Genomic DNA, 17,521 nt, shown 5'->3' on the forward strand with positions numbered 1-17,521 from the left:
ACTGTCTCTTCCAGCTCCATTAGAGCAGCAGTTAGATTCACCAACAGAGGAGCAGCTCAACGCTGATCATCGTCGGGCAAAATTCGCGACGCGCAAGTCGCGTCAAACGTCCGGGGAAATTTGCGTCTATCATAACCACTCACGTCTGTTAGTTGACTTTGCATGGGATCTACTCGCTTGGAAAACGCTTTTGATGTGAACGCAGCTTTACAGCATATTGGTTCCCAAGGTCACAGTGGAGATACAGGTGCGCGGTGTTTAATATGCTGAGGGCGTTGAAGAATGTGAGGAGGGCTCAGCAGATGGATGATAATACATATGTTAAATCTTTTTGTCTCCACAGACCACCAGAAGCTGGAGCGAGAGGCGAAGATCTGCCGCCTGCTCAAGCACGCCAACATTGGTAACTACTACATGTACTGTATCTCATTCTGTAATGCCATGAGGAGAGTTGTGTTTAATATACCGTATTTTCTGGACTATAGAGCGCACCTATATATAGGCCGCACCTGCAAATTTTTTAAAGAAAAAAGAAATTGTACATAAATAAGCCAAGCCGCAGGTGTCCCCGTTGAAACACGAGATATTAACGCGACAAGATTTTACAGGAAAGATTAAAAAAAACTTGGAATTAAATAAATGCCAGTAACAGCCACAACTACATACTATAAATGATTTTGTTCAGAACAGTGCTTTTAACAATACTAAAGTTGTTTTCTTCAGTATCGGAATTGAACAGCACACATTTTCTCTGCGAAAATATAGGAACCTACCAGCAAAAGTCATTGATCACTCTCGCCATCGTCCTCCTGTGCACTAAAACCATTGAAGTCCTCTTCTTCAGTGTCGGAATTAAACAGACTCAGGGCGCGATCACACCAGACGTGACTTTTAAAAGCTGTTTTGCCCGGCGCGTTTTTTGCCAGTGGAGCTCCTGCGTGCGCAACCGGGCGATACAACTTCATTTACTAAATGGATTCAAGCAGACGACTCGCTTTTGCTGTGTTGTGGCATGAGGAGGAGGAAAATATATATATATAGAAAAGGAAAGAGTAAGGCGAATACAACAATCTATTACGCTAATTGTGTCTCGATGGCGAGCGCTGTCAGTTGTACTTCCGGCTGAGCAGGAGTCAGTTGGAGTAGTGTTTCCATTTATAATTGCTCTTCGTAATTTAATACCGCTAATATGAGTGTCTCGTCGGGAAAACAGGAAGGAAAGCCTGCCTCTTGCTTAATTCGATTGGCTGCCTTGAGCCTCTTCCTTGATTCGATTGGCTGCCTTGCCTTATCCTCATGCTCTCCACTAGGAAGCCACAGTGTTTGTGATTAATTTCAGCCGAGCTTTCCATTGTACCCGTTTAAATCTTCATTATTGTGTAATTGATAATTTTTACTAACCTTATTGGTCAAGGATTTGGTTTCAATTGCTTTTTTTAATTGAAGATTAATCCAGTATTTAACAAAAAGACATGACTGTCAGTCAAATTAATGTTTGCTCCCTGCAGCTGAAACCTGAAGATATCACACGTTGAGTAAATGTATGACACGTTTCCTGGTACATTGGCAGCACAGCACATGTATTTTTCACAAGCTACTCGATCAATTTAATCATTTTGATCCAAGATCTCCAGTATTATTATTATACTTTACAGTTTGCAGAAGAATTGACCACCTTGTAAGACTCATGCGATACGACTTACCACTCAGGATTCAGTTGGTTGCATTCTGCTGCTTCACCACTAGATGTCTCTAAACCTACACACTGGTACTTTAAATTAAGAAAACATTGGGTAACAGTGCCATGTTGCCATACCGGTTCACTGTCTTCATAATCTACACAGTTACTACTGCGTATTGTAATATAACTGAATAACTCTCCTCCCTCCCTCATAGTGCGGCTGCATGAAAGCATTTCAGAAGAAGGATTCCACTATCTGGTCTTTGACCTGTAAGTGCAGGATTCTTATTGTGCACATCACATTCATGCACATTTAAGATCACATAGTTAAACATGAGCTGAGCACATATTTACATCTTGCTCAGGAGAGGTAGAAGCTGACAACTGCCAATCAGATATCACCATGGGAGATTAGACACTTCTCGCCTCCTCTTTGCTCCATCTGCTTTAGCAACGCCATGTGCTCCATCATGACACACCCTCGCCAGGTTCACACAGACAGCAGAGACGCTGGAGCACATGACATGTGACACATGCCATCATATAGGATCATTCACTTCAGCTTCACATATAAGTAATACACATTGCTCTCTCAAATCTTTTTACTTTAGCATCAAAACATCTGCAATCGAAAGAGATTTAAATACCAAATAAAAATACATTAATGTCTAACCTTAGTCAAATGATATGTTATTTCCCTTCCATGTTATACAGATTTGCTGTAATGTAAAACACGATCGTTCATGTGGGCCAGATTCTTCTGGAAAGAGTCATTTTACAGTTTCAGTCCTCATGCTCGGCATATGTAGGGGCTGGAACAGGGCCAACCTGATTCAGCCCTAACTATAAGCACTATAGCATCCTTATTTTGACCCAGTTGGTAAGAAACTCAAGATATCATCTTGATTTGTTAATGTGCAACATCATCAAGCCATCTCCAAACACAGAGAGGAACAGCTGTGATTCTACACTTTCCATCTTTGTGTCTTTCATCCTGTCTCTTCATCTCCTCCTCCAGAGTGACCGGTGGCGAGCTGTTTGAGGACATCGTTGCCAGAGAGTACTACAGCGAAGCCGATGCCAGGTCAGTGGAGAGCTCTGTTTTGATATTTATGAATGTACAATACATTCATGTGATACAAAACCCATCGAGTCTCCTTTGGCTTCAAAGGCATATTCAAGCAGACACTCAAGTAGAACAAAACCATATCTATGATATCATGAGGTTGCATAGTACCTGCTTTTATGTGAATTACACACAGTAATACAGGCCCTCTTCATAACGTTGTGCTGCTTTTGATATACTTTTATTGCCAAAATCCTTCTACATTTTGTGTTCTACCTTTGGGTCCTTTGATTTGTGGATCTACTTCCCCCAACTTCACCTTCTGACCAGCTATTCATATCCACTCAAAGAATAGAACCCTCTGATGTTTGTTGTACCGTAAAGCGTTACTCTTTATCCCAGAGCACATCCATTCATGGATCAACAAAGCCTGCTTTATGTGTAACGGATCTGGATTCTGTGTTGTGGTGGCTTTTATTCTGAGAGACGCTTTTAAAGAGGACATCTGAAAAAGAACATGGATGTGTATTTTTCTCTACTTTTTCATCCAAGAGTGATACAGTGGGGGAAAAAATATTTAGTCAGCCACTAATTGTGCAAGTTCTCCCACTTAAAAAGATGAGAGAGGCCAGTAATTTTCATCCTAGGTAAACCTTCACATTCACACCCCTCACCCGCTCCAATTCAGACCTCACACAGTCATCTGCATCCCCTGTTATCACCTCCCCCCTCCCCCCTGACCCCCCACCGGCACTGATGGTCTGTGAAGAGGATGTGTGCCGGCTCTTTCAGAGACAGAAGACGAGGAAGGCAGCAGGCCCAGACGGTGTGTCACCCTCCTGTCTGATCAGCTGGCCCCCATCTTCACACGGATCTTCAACAGATCTCTGGAGCTGTGTGAAGTCCCCTCCTGCTTCAAACGCTCCACCATCATCCCGGTTCCCAAAACATCCTCCATCACTGGACTGAATGACTACAGGCCCGTCGCCCTGACGTCTGTGGTCATGAAGTCCTTTGAGAGACTGGTATTGACCCATCTGAAGGGCATCACAGGCCCCCTGCTAGACCCTCTGCAGTTTGCCTACCGGGCAAACAGGTCAGTGGATGATGCAGTCAACATGGGGCTGCACTCCATCCTGCAACACCGCGACTCCCCAGGGACCTATGCAAGGATGCTGTTCGTGGACTTCAGCTCAGCGTTCAACACCATCATCCCAGAAGTCCTCCTCACCAAACTCACCCAGCTCACTGTGCCTGCCTCCACCTGTCAGTGGATTACAAACTTCCTGACGGACAGGAAGCAGCAGGTGAGGCTGGGAGAAACAATATCCAGCACCCGGTCAGTCAGCACTGGTGCACCTCAGGGATGCGTGCTCTCCCCACTGCTGTTCTCCCTCTACACCAACGACTGCACCTCAGGAGACCCATCTGTTCAACTCCTAAAATTTGCAGACGACACATCAGTCATCGGCCTCATCCGTGATGATGACGAGTCTGCATATAGGCGGGAAGTTGAACAGCTGGTCCTGTGGTGCGGGGGGGGTCGCAATAACCTAGAGCTGAACATGCTTAAGACTGTGGAGATGACAGTGGACTTCAGGAGGAGCCCCCCAGCACTGCCCCCCCCTCACCATACTCAATAACACTGTGTTGGCTGTGGAATCCTTCAGGTTTCTGGGATCCACAATCTCCCGGAACCTGAAGTGGGAACCTAATGTCAACAAAATCATCAAGAAGGCCCAGCAGAGGTTGTACTTCCTGCGCCAGCTTAGGAAGTACAACCTGCCTCAGGAGCTGCTGATCATGTTCTACACCGCAGTTATAGAGTCTGTTCTGTGCACTTCAATCACTGTCTGGTTTGGATCGGCCACCAAACTAGACCAGAACCGACTCCAACGGACAGTCAGGTCTGCAGAGAAGATCATCGGTGCCAACCTGCCCACCATCCAAGACCTGTACACCTCCAGAGTCAGGAAACGGGCAGGAAAAATCACTGCAGACCCCTCCCACCCCAGACACAAACTATTCAAACTCCTCCCCTCTGGTAGACGCTACAGATCACTGCTCGCGAAAACCTTGAGACACAAAAACAGTTTCTTCCCCCTCGCCGTCTCACTACTAAACAATAACCCACTGTAGCATATATATTTATCCCTTCTCTTCTCGCACTCTCCACTTCTTCTTGTATATACTTAAGTCACTTTACTTCTTAGACCGTTGCACTGTTTTGCACTGTTTGTTCTGTTCTGCACTACTTGTTTTGTTTGTTCTGTGTTGTAATGTACATTTTGTGTAAGCACAGAGACACTTTACCAAGACAAATTCCTTGTTGTGCAAACTACTTGGCCAATAAAACTGATTCTGATTCTGATTCTGAGAGACAAAATAAGAAGAAAAAAATCCAGAAAATCACATTGCATCTGTCCATCCTGGAGAGGGATCCTCCTCTGTTGCTCTCCTGCAGGTTTCTTCCCTTTTTTTCCCCCTGAAGGGTTATTTGGGAGTTTTTCCTGGTCCGATGTGAGGTTTTGGGGCAGGGATGTCTATGTGTACAGATTGTAAAGCACTCCGAGACAAATTTGTGAAATTGGGCTATACAAATAAACTGAATTGAATTGAATTGTATGATTTTTAAAAATTTATTGGTAAATTCCTCAGTAAAATAAGTATTTGGTCAATAACAAACGAGCAAGATTTATGGCTCTCACAGACCTGTAACCTCTTCTTTAAGAGGCTCCTCTGTCCTCCACTCGTTACCTGTTTTAATGCACGTGTTTGAACTCGATATCCGTATAAAAGACGCCTGTCCACAACCTCAAACAGTCACACTCCAAACTCCACTATGGCCAAGACCAAAGAGCTGTCAAAGGACACCAGAAACCAAACTGTAGACCTGCACCAGGCTGGGAAGACTGAATCTGCAATAGGTAAGCAGCTCGGTGTGAAGAAATCAACTGTGGGAGCAATTATTAGAAAATGGAAGACATACAAGACCACTGATGGTCTCCCTCCATCTGGTGCTCCACGCAGGATCTCACCCCGTGGGGTCAACATGATCACAAGAACGGTGAACACAAATCCCAGAAGCACCCGGGGGGACCTAGTGAATGACCTGCAGAGAGCTGGGACCAACGTAACCACGGCTACCATCAGTAACACACTACGCCAGGGACTCAACCCTGCAGGGCCAGAGGGTCCCCCTGCTTGAGCCAGTACATGTCCAGGCCCGTCTGAAGTTGGCTAGAGAGCATTTGGATGATCCAGAAGAGGATTGGGAGAATGTCATATGGTCGGATGAAACCAAAATATAACTTTTTGGTAAAAACTCAACTCGTCGTGTTTGGAGGAGAAAGAATGCCGAGCTGCATCCAAAGAACACCATACCTCCAGTGAAGCATGGGGGTGGAAACATCATGCTTTGGGGCTGTTTTTCTGCAAGGGGACCAGGACGACTGATCCGTGTAAAGGAAAGAATGAATGGGGCCGTGTATCGTGAGATCTTGAGTGAAACCCTCCTTCCATCAGCAAGGGCCTTGAAGATGAACCGTGGCTGGGTCCTTCAGCAGGACAGTGATCCTAAACGCACCGCCGAGCAGCGAAGGAGTGGCTTCGGAAGAAGCATTTCAAGGTCCTGGAGTGGCCTAGCCAGTCTCCAGATCTCAACCCCAGAGACAATCTGTGGAGGGAGTTGAAAGTCCGTGTTGCCCAGCGACAGCCCCAAAACATCACTGCTCTAGAGGAGATCTGCATGGAGGAATGGGCCAAAATACCTGCAACAGTGTGTGGAAAGCTTGTGAAGACTTACAGAAAACGTTTGACCTCTGTCATTGCCAACAAAGGGTATATATCAAAGTATTGAGATGAACTTTTGTTATTGACCAAATACTTATTTTACCCAGGAATTTACCAATTAATTCTTTTTAAATCATACAATGTGATTTTCTGGATTGTTTCCGCTCATTTTGTCTCTCATAGTTGAGGTTTACCTATGATGAAAATTACAGGCCTCTCATCTTGTTAAGTGGGAGAACTTGCACAATTGGTGGCTGACTAAATACTTTTTTTCCCCACTGTATGTGAAGATACAAAACAATGTGTTGTCTGTGTGGTTACCCTAGCTTAGCATAAAGACTGGAGCACAGTTCACAAATACACCCAAAACACGATTTAACCTCTGGTTAATGGACATAAAGAGGATATCACTGTGGTGGTTAAAGGGCAGGGGTGGCCAACCAGTCAGAGACTAAGAGTCACATTTAGTCCTCTGTTACCGCAAAGAGCCACATGATTAGGGTTGGGTACCGAAACCCGGTGCCAATATGGTACCGGTTCCAATACAACCGGTATTACCCGGATCGAAACGCAACGCACATTTCGGTGCTTCTTTCCGGTGCCTGAGCCGATTGAAATTGAAAAACACTATTGTTGTGAACTTCTCAGGTGACTCCGCCCTGTCAGCAGGTTACGAGCCTCTCATATTTAAGTTTGACAGCGGAGGCTGCGCCGTGTGTGACTACGTGAGCCCGTGTGGAGCACACCAGCGTTAGGCTGGGCGCGACGGGGAGACCGTCACCGGTCCCCCTGAACACGTGGAGACCGATGAATAAAAGAGCAGCCTGAACTCAGATTAGTACCGTAACGTTGATTGCAAGTCTTGCATTCATAAAAGTAGCCCAAGAAATAATAAATTAGCCATTATAACCATGCTTAAGCTAGCTCGTAGCTAGCGTTAGCTACGAGCGTGACAGTCTGCTAGCAGATGTGTTGATGTCCAGCGGTCCCGGCTGTTTACCCGGTGTTACCGGGATTATAATGACGGAGGAATAAAGACCGTGGGGCGTCACTGTGTTTCAGTGGAGCTCTCGCTGTCAGAAGCAAAACTGTATTTGTCACGTGTCATCTTCAGTCCCTCTGATTGGTTGTTCTCTTTGCCCATCAATACAGTGACAGGATTAACCCTATAAGGGCTGCACATGACAATACATATCACCTCATATAATGGAGAACATGTGTTGTGTATGTTAACAGTCTGATATCCGTTGTGGGTCGGTGCTCCATGATAACGGCTTCTACAGGGAATATGGCCAAAGAGGTTTTTAATGTCCTCATTGTGCGTTTAAAAGAAAAAGTATCGGTTCAGGCACCGTTTAGGCACCGGTATCGTTTTAAAAGTACCGGTTTAGCACCGGTATCGGAAAAAACCCAACCGATACCCATCCCTACACATGATACTCGCACGCACACACATATACACACACACACACACACAGACAAACACACATACACACACACACACCTCTGCTCAGCCAGATTTATTGTAAATGTCACACACAGGGTTTTTCCTGGGTCAAAATGGGTCTGCGCGCGCACCATCTGTTCATGCACGTCGGGCTGTTGAGTGAGTGATCAGCAGCTGGCCGCTCTGTCAAGTCGCGCACCTCACAGTTGCGTATTGATCAGACAAGAAGACACGCTTATCAACTCCAGTGTTTCCCCTACCATTATAACGGGGTGAAATCTGACCACCCGTCAACACTTCTCGGCTCGCGCGACAGAGTGATGCGCGCGCCGGCATCGAAGCTCTGCCGTGATGCGCGCACATATCCGCGCACACTCACTAGCACACACACTAGCACACACACTAGCACCCCCCCCCCGTCAACAACTCTTCTCGGCTCGCGCGCGCCAGAGCTCCGATGCCGGCGCGCGCCTCCCTCAGCGGTGATGCGCGCACACAGGTGCTCACACCTCAGTGTTAAATTAAGCTCAGGGCACCAACATGGCTAGCGGCACTAGTCCCGCCCCCCTGAAGCTGTAAACCTAGGGGAAACATTGAACTCGATTACTATTGATCAAAACAGAACGAGGGTTCGGCTGTAGCCGACTTGAAACATACTATTGAGAACATATTCGCTGACATGCACGTGATGAACAGTTTTTTTGTTTTTTTTCCATCGCGGACTTTTTTTGCCTTCGGCGCTCGGGATTTGTCATAGGCGCTCGGGAAAACGGCGTAGGCGCGCACCCAAATGTTCTCTATGCAGGAAAAACCCTGCACACACCAACATGATAATGACAGAAATGGACTCCTACAGTACTAAGACCACAGGCCAGTCATGTTCAACCATGAACATTGTAATAATAATACATTTATTTTATAAGGCGCCTTTCAAGGCACTCCAGGTCGCCGTACAACACATTAAAACAGTTACAGTTAAGACAACCGGAGAGCAGCGTTCACTCCCGGAAGAGACGTAAAGGATGAAAGATTACAGCACAACATAAGGGTAGAGAGGCGAGAAGAAACAACCCTCAGACTACGCCCCTATAGGAGGACAGTGTGGGAGCAGGAACACACACACCTCAGCACATAAGCACACACATTTAAACATGACTTGCAACCGGAAACAGGCGAAGGCGTGGGATGGGGGGTGAGGGTAGTGAATGCATATCGGTGTGTTGAAAGTTCGTGTGTGAGTGGCCTGTGTTGTCATTCTTCCCCCAGGCCACAATCAGACTGTATAGGGAGGAGGGAATGTGAGAGATTCTCACTTCAGCGAATTTCAGGAGAGTTGTTGTTCCAGTAACGGCCCCAAGGCCGAGCTGGTTGAGGGAGCCGAAAGCCGACAAGATTGGGATTGTCTGGTCTTGTAAGCAGCTGCGTTCAATTTGCGCAACTGCTATCCCTCCATTTTCCTCCCATTTTCCAATAGGTTTTCAAATCGATTTGGGCAGCCTTAGGGGGCTTTTAACAGCTGTCACCGTTTAATTAATTTCCCGATAAGCCAGGGCAGCGCCAAATCCAAACAGCAGAAATCCTGTAATCATAGTTCCGAATCGGTAGATGTCTTCTACGTCCTCCCCAGAAAGGGCCACTAGGCACACGACACGCCAACGCTCCCACGCGTCCATCGTGTAACCAGCTGCCAACGTCCCGGCAGGACAGGCAGGTTCCCCCGAACCTGAGCTTCTCGTCGAGAAGATGGTGTCAATTGCGTTGAGAGATCAGTAGATCAAATCCATGGTTTTTAGTTCGAAGAGCGATGCGGAGAGAGTCTCTCAAGTATAGGACAAGACATGACGATAGGAACCAAGCAGGGAAGGGAAGGTCAAGGGGAGGAGAGGGAGAAAAAAATGTGACCGCCTGCGGAGAGCCAAATGAGAAGATCTGTGATTGTGTGCACTGTATCACACACACACACACACACACACACACACTCAGTTCAACCAAGTCCACAAACCAAAATATAATAACTTACAATCGTGATTTTCTTTTACTTAGTGGGACTTCTGGCATTCTTTGCCTTGAACAATCCTCTTCAATCTGGCTCAATTCCGTTGTTGCCACTCGAAGCAATTCTCACATGGGTGTCAGTCAGAACAGGTCGATGCTTTGATTTCACGTGTTTCAGGAAAAACACTCGCACACGCACGATTCTCATCGGATTAAAGTCCGCGAAACCTCCTCCGGAGAACCGTCGCTCCATGCAGAAATACCACATCTGAATGTCGGCGGGCTGTTCTACGGAGGGTATGGCGGACGCAGATGAAAGTATCCGAAAATCGGAAAACGGCACATTAAAGGGTACCTGTAGTGCAAAACAATATGTAGCCAGATCAAAAGATAATGTGTTTCTAAAGTGTATTCATGCACTGACGGTCCAGTATTCAATAACAATACGTAGTTTAGGCTGTTCAAAGTCCTCAAATCCGACATGCGACAGTGCACTGGAGCTTGAATATGTCGCGGGTGGTGTGACGTCAGATCGTTGATAGATCGACAGCCAGCCACAGCGGATGTGTTCAGATACCAATATAAACAACGTCGAGCGCTCGCAAACAAATGCTGAGAGATTGAGAATATGGACGATGAAAGATTGTCTGATTCAGCAACTGGATACTTGTTTGAACCTTTAAAAGCAGACTATCCCCATTTAGTGAATTGTGACAGCGATGATAGCGATGATTCTGATGAAGTTGATGCGAAGGACCGCCGTCCAGATGCTTCACCGTGCGGACCGTGCACGCAAGTCGGCGGACGTTTGGTGCAGTTGTGAAATGAGTGCCACAGAAAACAGACATAGAGTGCATTTGTTGTACGAACTTATGTCCGATGATATAGCAGGACTCTCAAGTTTTGAAGACAGGCAAGCGTGAGATTTCCATCAGCACCCGATACAGCTGACTGTTGCGGCGCCGCATCGAGCGAAAAGAGTTGTCAACGGGGTGCTAGTGACTATTTCTACTCAACAATCGATCGGCGATTGAGCACCCCTGCATTCAAGCATTAAATAGCCGAGAGGTTTTTCAGCGTGAGGAATTAGATGTGTGGCGGAGTGCGTGAGATAAGACCGAAATCGTGAGTCTCACGCTCAATGCGTGAGGCGTGGGAGCCCTGATATAGTGTCATTAGTCCTCATCTGCTTCACACAGAAGAGTGAGCTTGCTAGCTACATCGCGCATAAGCCAGCGCTGGAGATGTCTTTCATTGATGCAATGTTCGCCGACATGTTCGGGGTGCTAGTGACTTTTTCTTTGCTCCGTCCGTCCCGATGCGCGCAAACCGGTGTCGGGAGCTCCGCGGCGCACGAGACGGCGGGCAGAGGACTGTCACCGCAACACGTAGAGACAGAAATGACGTGCTTCTGCTGTAATGTGGCGCTATAGAGAAAGTGACAGGGGGGCGGGCCAATTTTTTTTAATGTCATGCGATCTACCAATACTACGCCGCGATCGACTGGCAGGTCGCCGCGATCGACGTATTGAGCACCCCTGATATAGATTGTGTAATTCTTGAGGCCACCGATCTATCCCAAGAAGCAACGCGTGTAGAAGTGGCTCCGGATTGGCTGAATTCCTTTCAACGACTCTACGTCATAGTTAGCTTTGAGCTGGAGTAAATAACTAGCAAAATGGCTGCGCCCACGGATTCGGAATTTTGACAAAGAAATGTAAATCCTCGGGCTATGCGTGACTTGTTGACAATAGCAGCGGGGTAAATATGATTTATTTGATGCGCCGAATGGATGTAGCACGTTGTTGTTTTGCACTACAGGTACCCTTTAAGGGCGGCTGGATGTCGCGTCCGCGAAACCCTCCGTATAACGGCCGCTCGACATTCGGATGTGGTATTTCTGCGTTTGGCCGCGAGTTTGAGACCGCTGTCCTACTGGGAAACTTTGCAGTATTTTCATCTCACGCACATGCGCATTTGACGAAAATACCCTGTTGAACTCTAGCGAAGCGAACATGCACATAAAAAAAAACACAAACTTCGATATGAACGTAAGAGCCGCATGACACCAGACAAAGAGCCGCATGCGGCACGTGTTCTAGGGCATTCATTCAATCAATCACACTTTTATTTCAGACTCGAGGTCCAGATAGTGTAACAACTTAAAATAGAATAAAATCACAAGTAAAATACATAGAACTACAAATGCTTTATAAATAGCCAGCTGTACCAATGTCTCCACAGCTGGTGTGTGTATTACTGAACTTTATATTTGATAAAACCATGATGATTTCATTTTCGGAGTCAACGCGGCAGATAAATGTGTACATTGCAATTTATGAGTTTGAAATATTTCCTCTTCTACATAATATATGTAATATGTGAACTATAATATATAATGGATACACATTTGTTTAAGAAAATTATTCAGCATCTTAATGTCCAGGCCAGCTGTTCCCCCTTTGCTCCCAGTCTTTATGCTAAGCTAGGCTAACATTGTCTTAAGATTCATCTCTTAGTTGCACTCCTGAACAGAAAGTGAATCATTGTGTTTCAGAGAGCATTGAACTATTCCTTTAAGTCTTCCTTTTGTCCATCAGGTGTTTGTTGTTGTTGTTGTTTCATGTGTTCCTGTGTTTCCTGACATCCTGTTCTCCCTCTTCCTCTCCTTTGCTTCTGGCCTGGTCTCTCTCTTCTCCGCAGTCACTGCATACAGCAGATTGTAGAAAGTGTAAATCACTGCCACGTACATGGCATAGTGCACAGGGACCTTAAGGTTAGTGACCACGGTCACGGCTACTAGACAAAAGACCCGGCCTCCTTTCCGCCTGCGGCGCTTCGCTCCTCCGCCGCCTGACAAATCGACTAATTAACACTTCACTGAGCGCTGCCTCCTCCAAGCCACACCCCTCCTCCACCAGTCACGCCCACACATGTTAAACCCCCCTGCTGCAGGGCATTGTGGGCAGGTTGGCTGGAGAGGAGTCGGTAGGTGGTGTACGAGGGGGTTCTGCCCAAAGCGCATGTAGCATCTGTCCAACACCATGCTCTGACAGGCACTGAGAGGCTGTCATCCGAAGGAGGGAGAGGAGGAGGAGGAGGAACAATGTGTGACTGTGGACACCCGTAGAAATGGATGAAAACTTGTTTTCCAAATTCTCACACTAAATTTGTCCCAATAGCACCGGTCTAGGTTTTATAATCAGATCCCCTCCACCGTCATCATTATCTCAGAAACTATGAACAGGATGTGGCTCCGTCTCCTTTCGGGTCATATCCGACTGTGGAGTCGACTGTGGGTCAGTGGGTAGCAGGTCCGTCTTTCCATCAGGGGGTTGGAGGTTCAATCCCCGCCCTAGTCGATGTGTCCTTGAGCAAGACTCTTAACCCTGAATTGCTCCTTGTAGCTGTGTCTAAGGTGTGTTAATGTAACATGATTGTAAGTCACTTTGGATAAAAGCGTCAGCTAAATGACATGTAATGTAATATCCACTTCCTCAACCAAAGGTTAATTTATTCATCGTTTTAAAACTAGATGTTAATGTCAAGCATAATCACAACCCACATACTGTATTTTAAAGTCAACCACATATTGATTTAAGAGCACACATGTAATTTGTTTTCACCATGAAGTTGCCAGCTGCGTAGGAGCCGGTTCTACAAAGGCTAACTGACTCAGGACCAGTCCTACAATTTCCCTGCAGCTCGTTTAGAGATTGTTTCTTATCGCTGTTTAAATAAATGATGAATCCTCCCATCATAGTTTTGGAGACAAAGAACAATGAATCATTGAGCATTAGGATTCATCAGAGCCAGGGACAAAGACGACAGAACTACTCGACTTTCCCATAGAAACATGCCAGAGATGGCTCTAATCTATTGCAGTCTAAACTCCAAACACTCTTTTAATATTCATAATTAGTATCACATTTCAAGGGATGAGGAACCGAGTCCCAGCATACCTTCCTGTGTCTCCCTCCTCAGCCTCTCAGCTAGCCAGGGGCTAACACCACTTCTGTTTGGGGACTCGGGGAGAGAGCTGGCCATGTTGTCACAGTTGTAGACGATTACAAAAATGACACCTCTAGTCAGCTGGTGATAAACATTTTGAATATGGATGAAATGTTCCACCACCATGTCTCTCTGCTAATGAGGCCAGCGGCTCCCCGAGCGTCACAGCCACACACAGCGAGTGGTAGCGTGTCACTAACACATGGCCCCCTGGTGTTTGCATGCAGTCATTGCATTCAGCAGATCCTCGAGGCTGTGCTCCACTGCCACCAGATGGGCGTGGTCCACCGCGACCTCAAGGTAAGTGCACTCACCGTGGAGATCTTTTCCCTTTTGTCCTGTGGCCCCACACAACATGCCATTACCACCATTACTTCCCCAATTCACTTGTGATCTCATATCTTCCAGAGTCATGTTTTGATAAAATATCCACTGAGCAGATTGTCCACTTGCCCCCACAATGCATCAGCGTTGATGGGCCTAAACATGAGTCTGCAGCTGTAAACAGCAGGGCTGTCTGTAAATGGGCCTAGTTAGAAAATGTCTGGAGAACATCTAGAAATATCTTAATATTGATTTTACTCAAACATTCAGGTAAATATGATGTTATATTTATGACAATAGAGCATCTGTTGTGCATCTGAGTTTGGATGTTAAGCGTTTTTATATAAATGATGCAGCTTTCTGTGTTAAGACTGAGCTCCTCTAACTACACGTACGCACGCACACACACACACACACACACACAACACACACACACACACAGAGCAACGTCAATAACAGCAGATCAGAGAAGGGAAGACTACTCGAGTCCAAGTGATGACAACTACGCTCTTTAATGTTGCAATACAACCGTGACAATCATAAAGCCAATATGTGCCCATCAGCATAAACATGTCGTCATGTAGAAAAGGGATTTTTTTTCAATGGGCAGTCTCTCATCCACCAGCTAATATCAAGTTCCTACAAACAAGCTCCAACAAAAGCTGCCTGTCTGCTGTCTAACTGGTTATCTTAGTTTGTTATGCATCGTAAACATCTTAAACATCTTGTAAAGATCTCTGCTAGCTGAGACAAAGCAGCTGCTCATCTCCTACCAGCGGTACCGGCAGGCAGTGAATCCCCATTCTCCATTCTTTATAGACTTCATTTCGGAATAAGATTCATTTTATTGATATTTGAATGTATTTCCTGCAATATATTATTGAGTTTATATTGTGACGTTGCTGTTGTCCACATCACTTTAGCTGTTTCCGAAAAAAACTTTAGTTATATTTGAAATGAAGATATATATATTCTGTCCTGAACAATAACCAATAAGTATATACATATGATACCCATCCCTACTGCTGAGTACCTCTCTGTAGCCAGAGACATACTTTGCTCTCTGTAAACCACCAGTACACTCACTGCTGAACCGGCAGCTTGGAGAGTTGAAGCTGTTTTCAGCAAGATCATTGTGGGTTTATCCATTCAATCAGCAGAGGTCGTTGCAGAGACACTTAACGGAGATCTGCATATACTTTCTCGTTGTGTTTTAAATTGTTATGCTCAGTGTTACTGTTAAATGACTGCTTGGTTGTTTGAATATACGTTTTTCCAAGTTCTTACTGTAAGTAGTTATCTTGCTGGAGTTATTTCCTCTTTAAATACAACTTCCCCTGTTTGAAATATCAATTGAACATTAGTGACCATGACCACAGTGGTCTCCATCTCTTATGCTGCCTTTTCTGACTGTAGTTTGCTCTTTAAGCTCTGATTTGCTAATCAAATGAAGCAGGTGTGTCTCAGGGTTGGTTTGTATGCAGCAATAATAAGCTCAGATTTTGCATTTGCCTACTGCCCTCTCCTCGCTCTGATTGGCTGTTCCCAAGCAGCTGCCCCGGCTCATTGCAGAAACATAAAAGCCAATACAAATGCAACCAAAACAGAGCAGGGGCACCATGTGAAAAGCTGTTTGACACATTGTGTGAGAATTCATGTCACACAAACATCTGCTAAAGAAAGTATTGCATAGCTTTGTCAATAAAGTTATTGTAAAGCTCGTGTGAGGAGTTTGGCCACATGAATCCATTCCATGCTGTAGTCACGTATTATAACCTTTTGTGAAGCGGTAAATGCACATTCTGCTCCATAAGTCTAGACTTCAACCAAATATTGACTGCTTCAGTTCAAATCATTTGGAGTCGTTTACAGAGGCAACATTTCTTTTTAAATGGTGTCACAGTCCAAATACTTATGTACTGTATAACATCCTTGCTAGTTGTGGCCTTGAGCTGCTATCTTTGACCAGAAATCTGCTTATATAACTTCTTTTTTAACTCCTCACCTCTAGATTGTTTTCATTTTCGAACTAATTATATTTAAATGATGACTCGCAGTAATACAGAATCCACTTACAGCAATTGCACACAGCACCAAGGAGCATACATTCTGATCAATTTGATATGAACTGCACATTGCAGAAACTCAGACATGTATTTGAGTAAGTATGTAGTATGAAATATCTGATGCCTTCTGTTTGCGGAGGCAGCCATCATTCCTTCTTGGACTCTCCGACATCTATTTTCACTCCTGCATACATTCATTTTCAATGTCCTTTATGTAGTGAAAGATGAACAAAAAAAACTAGTGCGTTTACCCTGATGTACAGTTAAGGGGACCACTGTTCTTAGATTAACTGGGTATATCTAGTGTAAGATAAACGCCCACACGTCCAATTCCACTACAGCCCACCAGCCTCTTGCTGAACGGCATCCACCTGGGCTGAAGTCTGCTGTGGCTCCTGACTGACTCACGTTGAGCCCGACTACGTTCAGGTTCAATCGAGACTTTGCGTGTGTGTGGAGTCTGGACTCAGACTCCAGACCACGTGTATCCTTCGGACTGGACAGCTGCTTAAGTCGGCCTCTAGCTCCGCTCTTAGTAACTGATCCAACTCCCTGCGTGATATGCGTCTTTAATGTTATCACTCTGTGAACTCTAATAGCCTTCCTGCTGTTAAAAGCCTGTGAGCTTGCCATTATAAAACCACCACAAAGTCTTAAAGGCTTTACCTCAGCCATGATTATTTTCATTTTGCAATGGTACTTTATTTGTGCAAGGTGCTGAATTTTTTTTTTTCTGTCTCACTTCACTTCAAGCCAGAGAATTTACTCTTAGCCAGCAAGTTGAAGGGGGCAGCAGTCAAACTGGCAGACTTTGGCCTGGCCATTGAGGTGCAGGGAGAACAGCAGGCATGGTTCGGTGAGTACATGCAACTTTCTTTATCAGTTTGCACTCCTTTTAGGATAGTTTAATTAGAACTAAAAGTGTTAGAGTTCTTGAGGTGAATGGACCATGTTGATGGGACATTCTGAGCTTTAGTTCTGTCACAAAATGCCCCAAACCAAAATGTTCGTGGATACTATTGTTTTTTCTTCTTTTTATAAAGGTGTAAATATTATTATTACAATTTTAAGATTTTCAAAACTGGTTTCGGGGTTGATTTGATGAACTTTAAACAGCCAGTTGTTTTGCTGGTGGGTGA

The 17,521-nt window shown here is 45.4% G+C and overlaps 1 protein-coding gene across 14 annotated transcripts in view; it reads left to right on the forward strand.

Moving 5' to 3' along the window:
- The window catches only part of camk2d1 (calcium/calmodulin-dependent protein kinase (CaM kinase) II delta 1), a 94,191-nt gene that overhangs the window by 40,010 nt on the left and 36,660 nt on the right, over nt 1-17,521 (forward strand). For 8 of the 14 annotated variants that reach the window (XM_056442947.1, XM_056442946.1, XM_056442952.1 and 5 more), the window contains exons 3-7: nt 344-403; nt 1,897-1,951; nt 2,700-2,765; nt 14,220-14,292; nt 17,136-17,238. In XM_056442947.1, the coding sequence (XP_056298922.1) occupies nt 344-403; nt 1,897-1,951; nt 2,700-2,765; nt 14,220-14,292; nt 17,136-17,238 (357 nt within the window). Of the gene's footprint in view, nt 1-343; nt 404-1,896; nt 1,952-2,699; nt 2,766-12,684; nt 12,758-14,219; nt 14,293-17,135; nt 17,239-17,521 lie in introns of all 14 variants that reach the window. The other 6 variants (XM_056442945.1, XM_056442944.1, XM_056442949.1 and 3 more) reach the window with 1 other exon arrangement.

Source organism: Pseudoliparis swirei, chromosome 21 (genome assembly GCF_029220125.1).
Source record: "Pseudoliparis swirei isolate HS2019 ecotype Mariana Trench chromosome 21, NWPU_hadal_v1, whole genome shotgun sequence".
NCBI classification, from domain to species: Eukaryota; Metazoa; Chordata; class Actinopteri; order Perciformes; family Liparidae; genus Pseudoliparis; species Pseudoliparis swirei.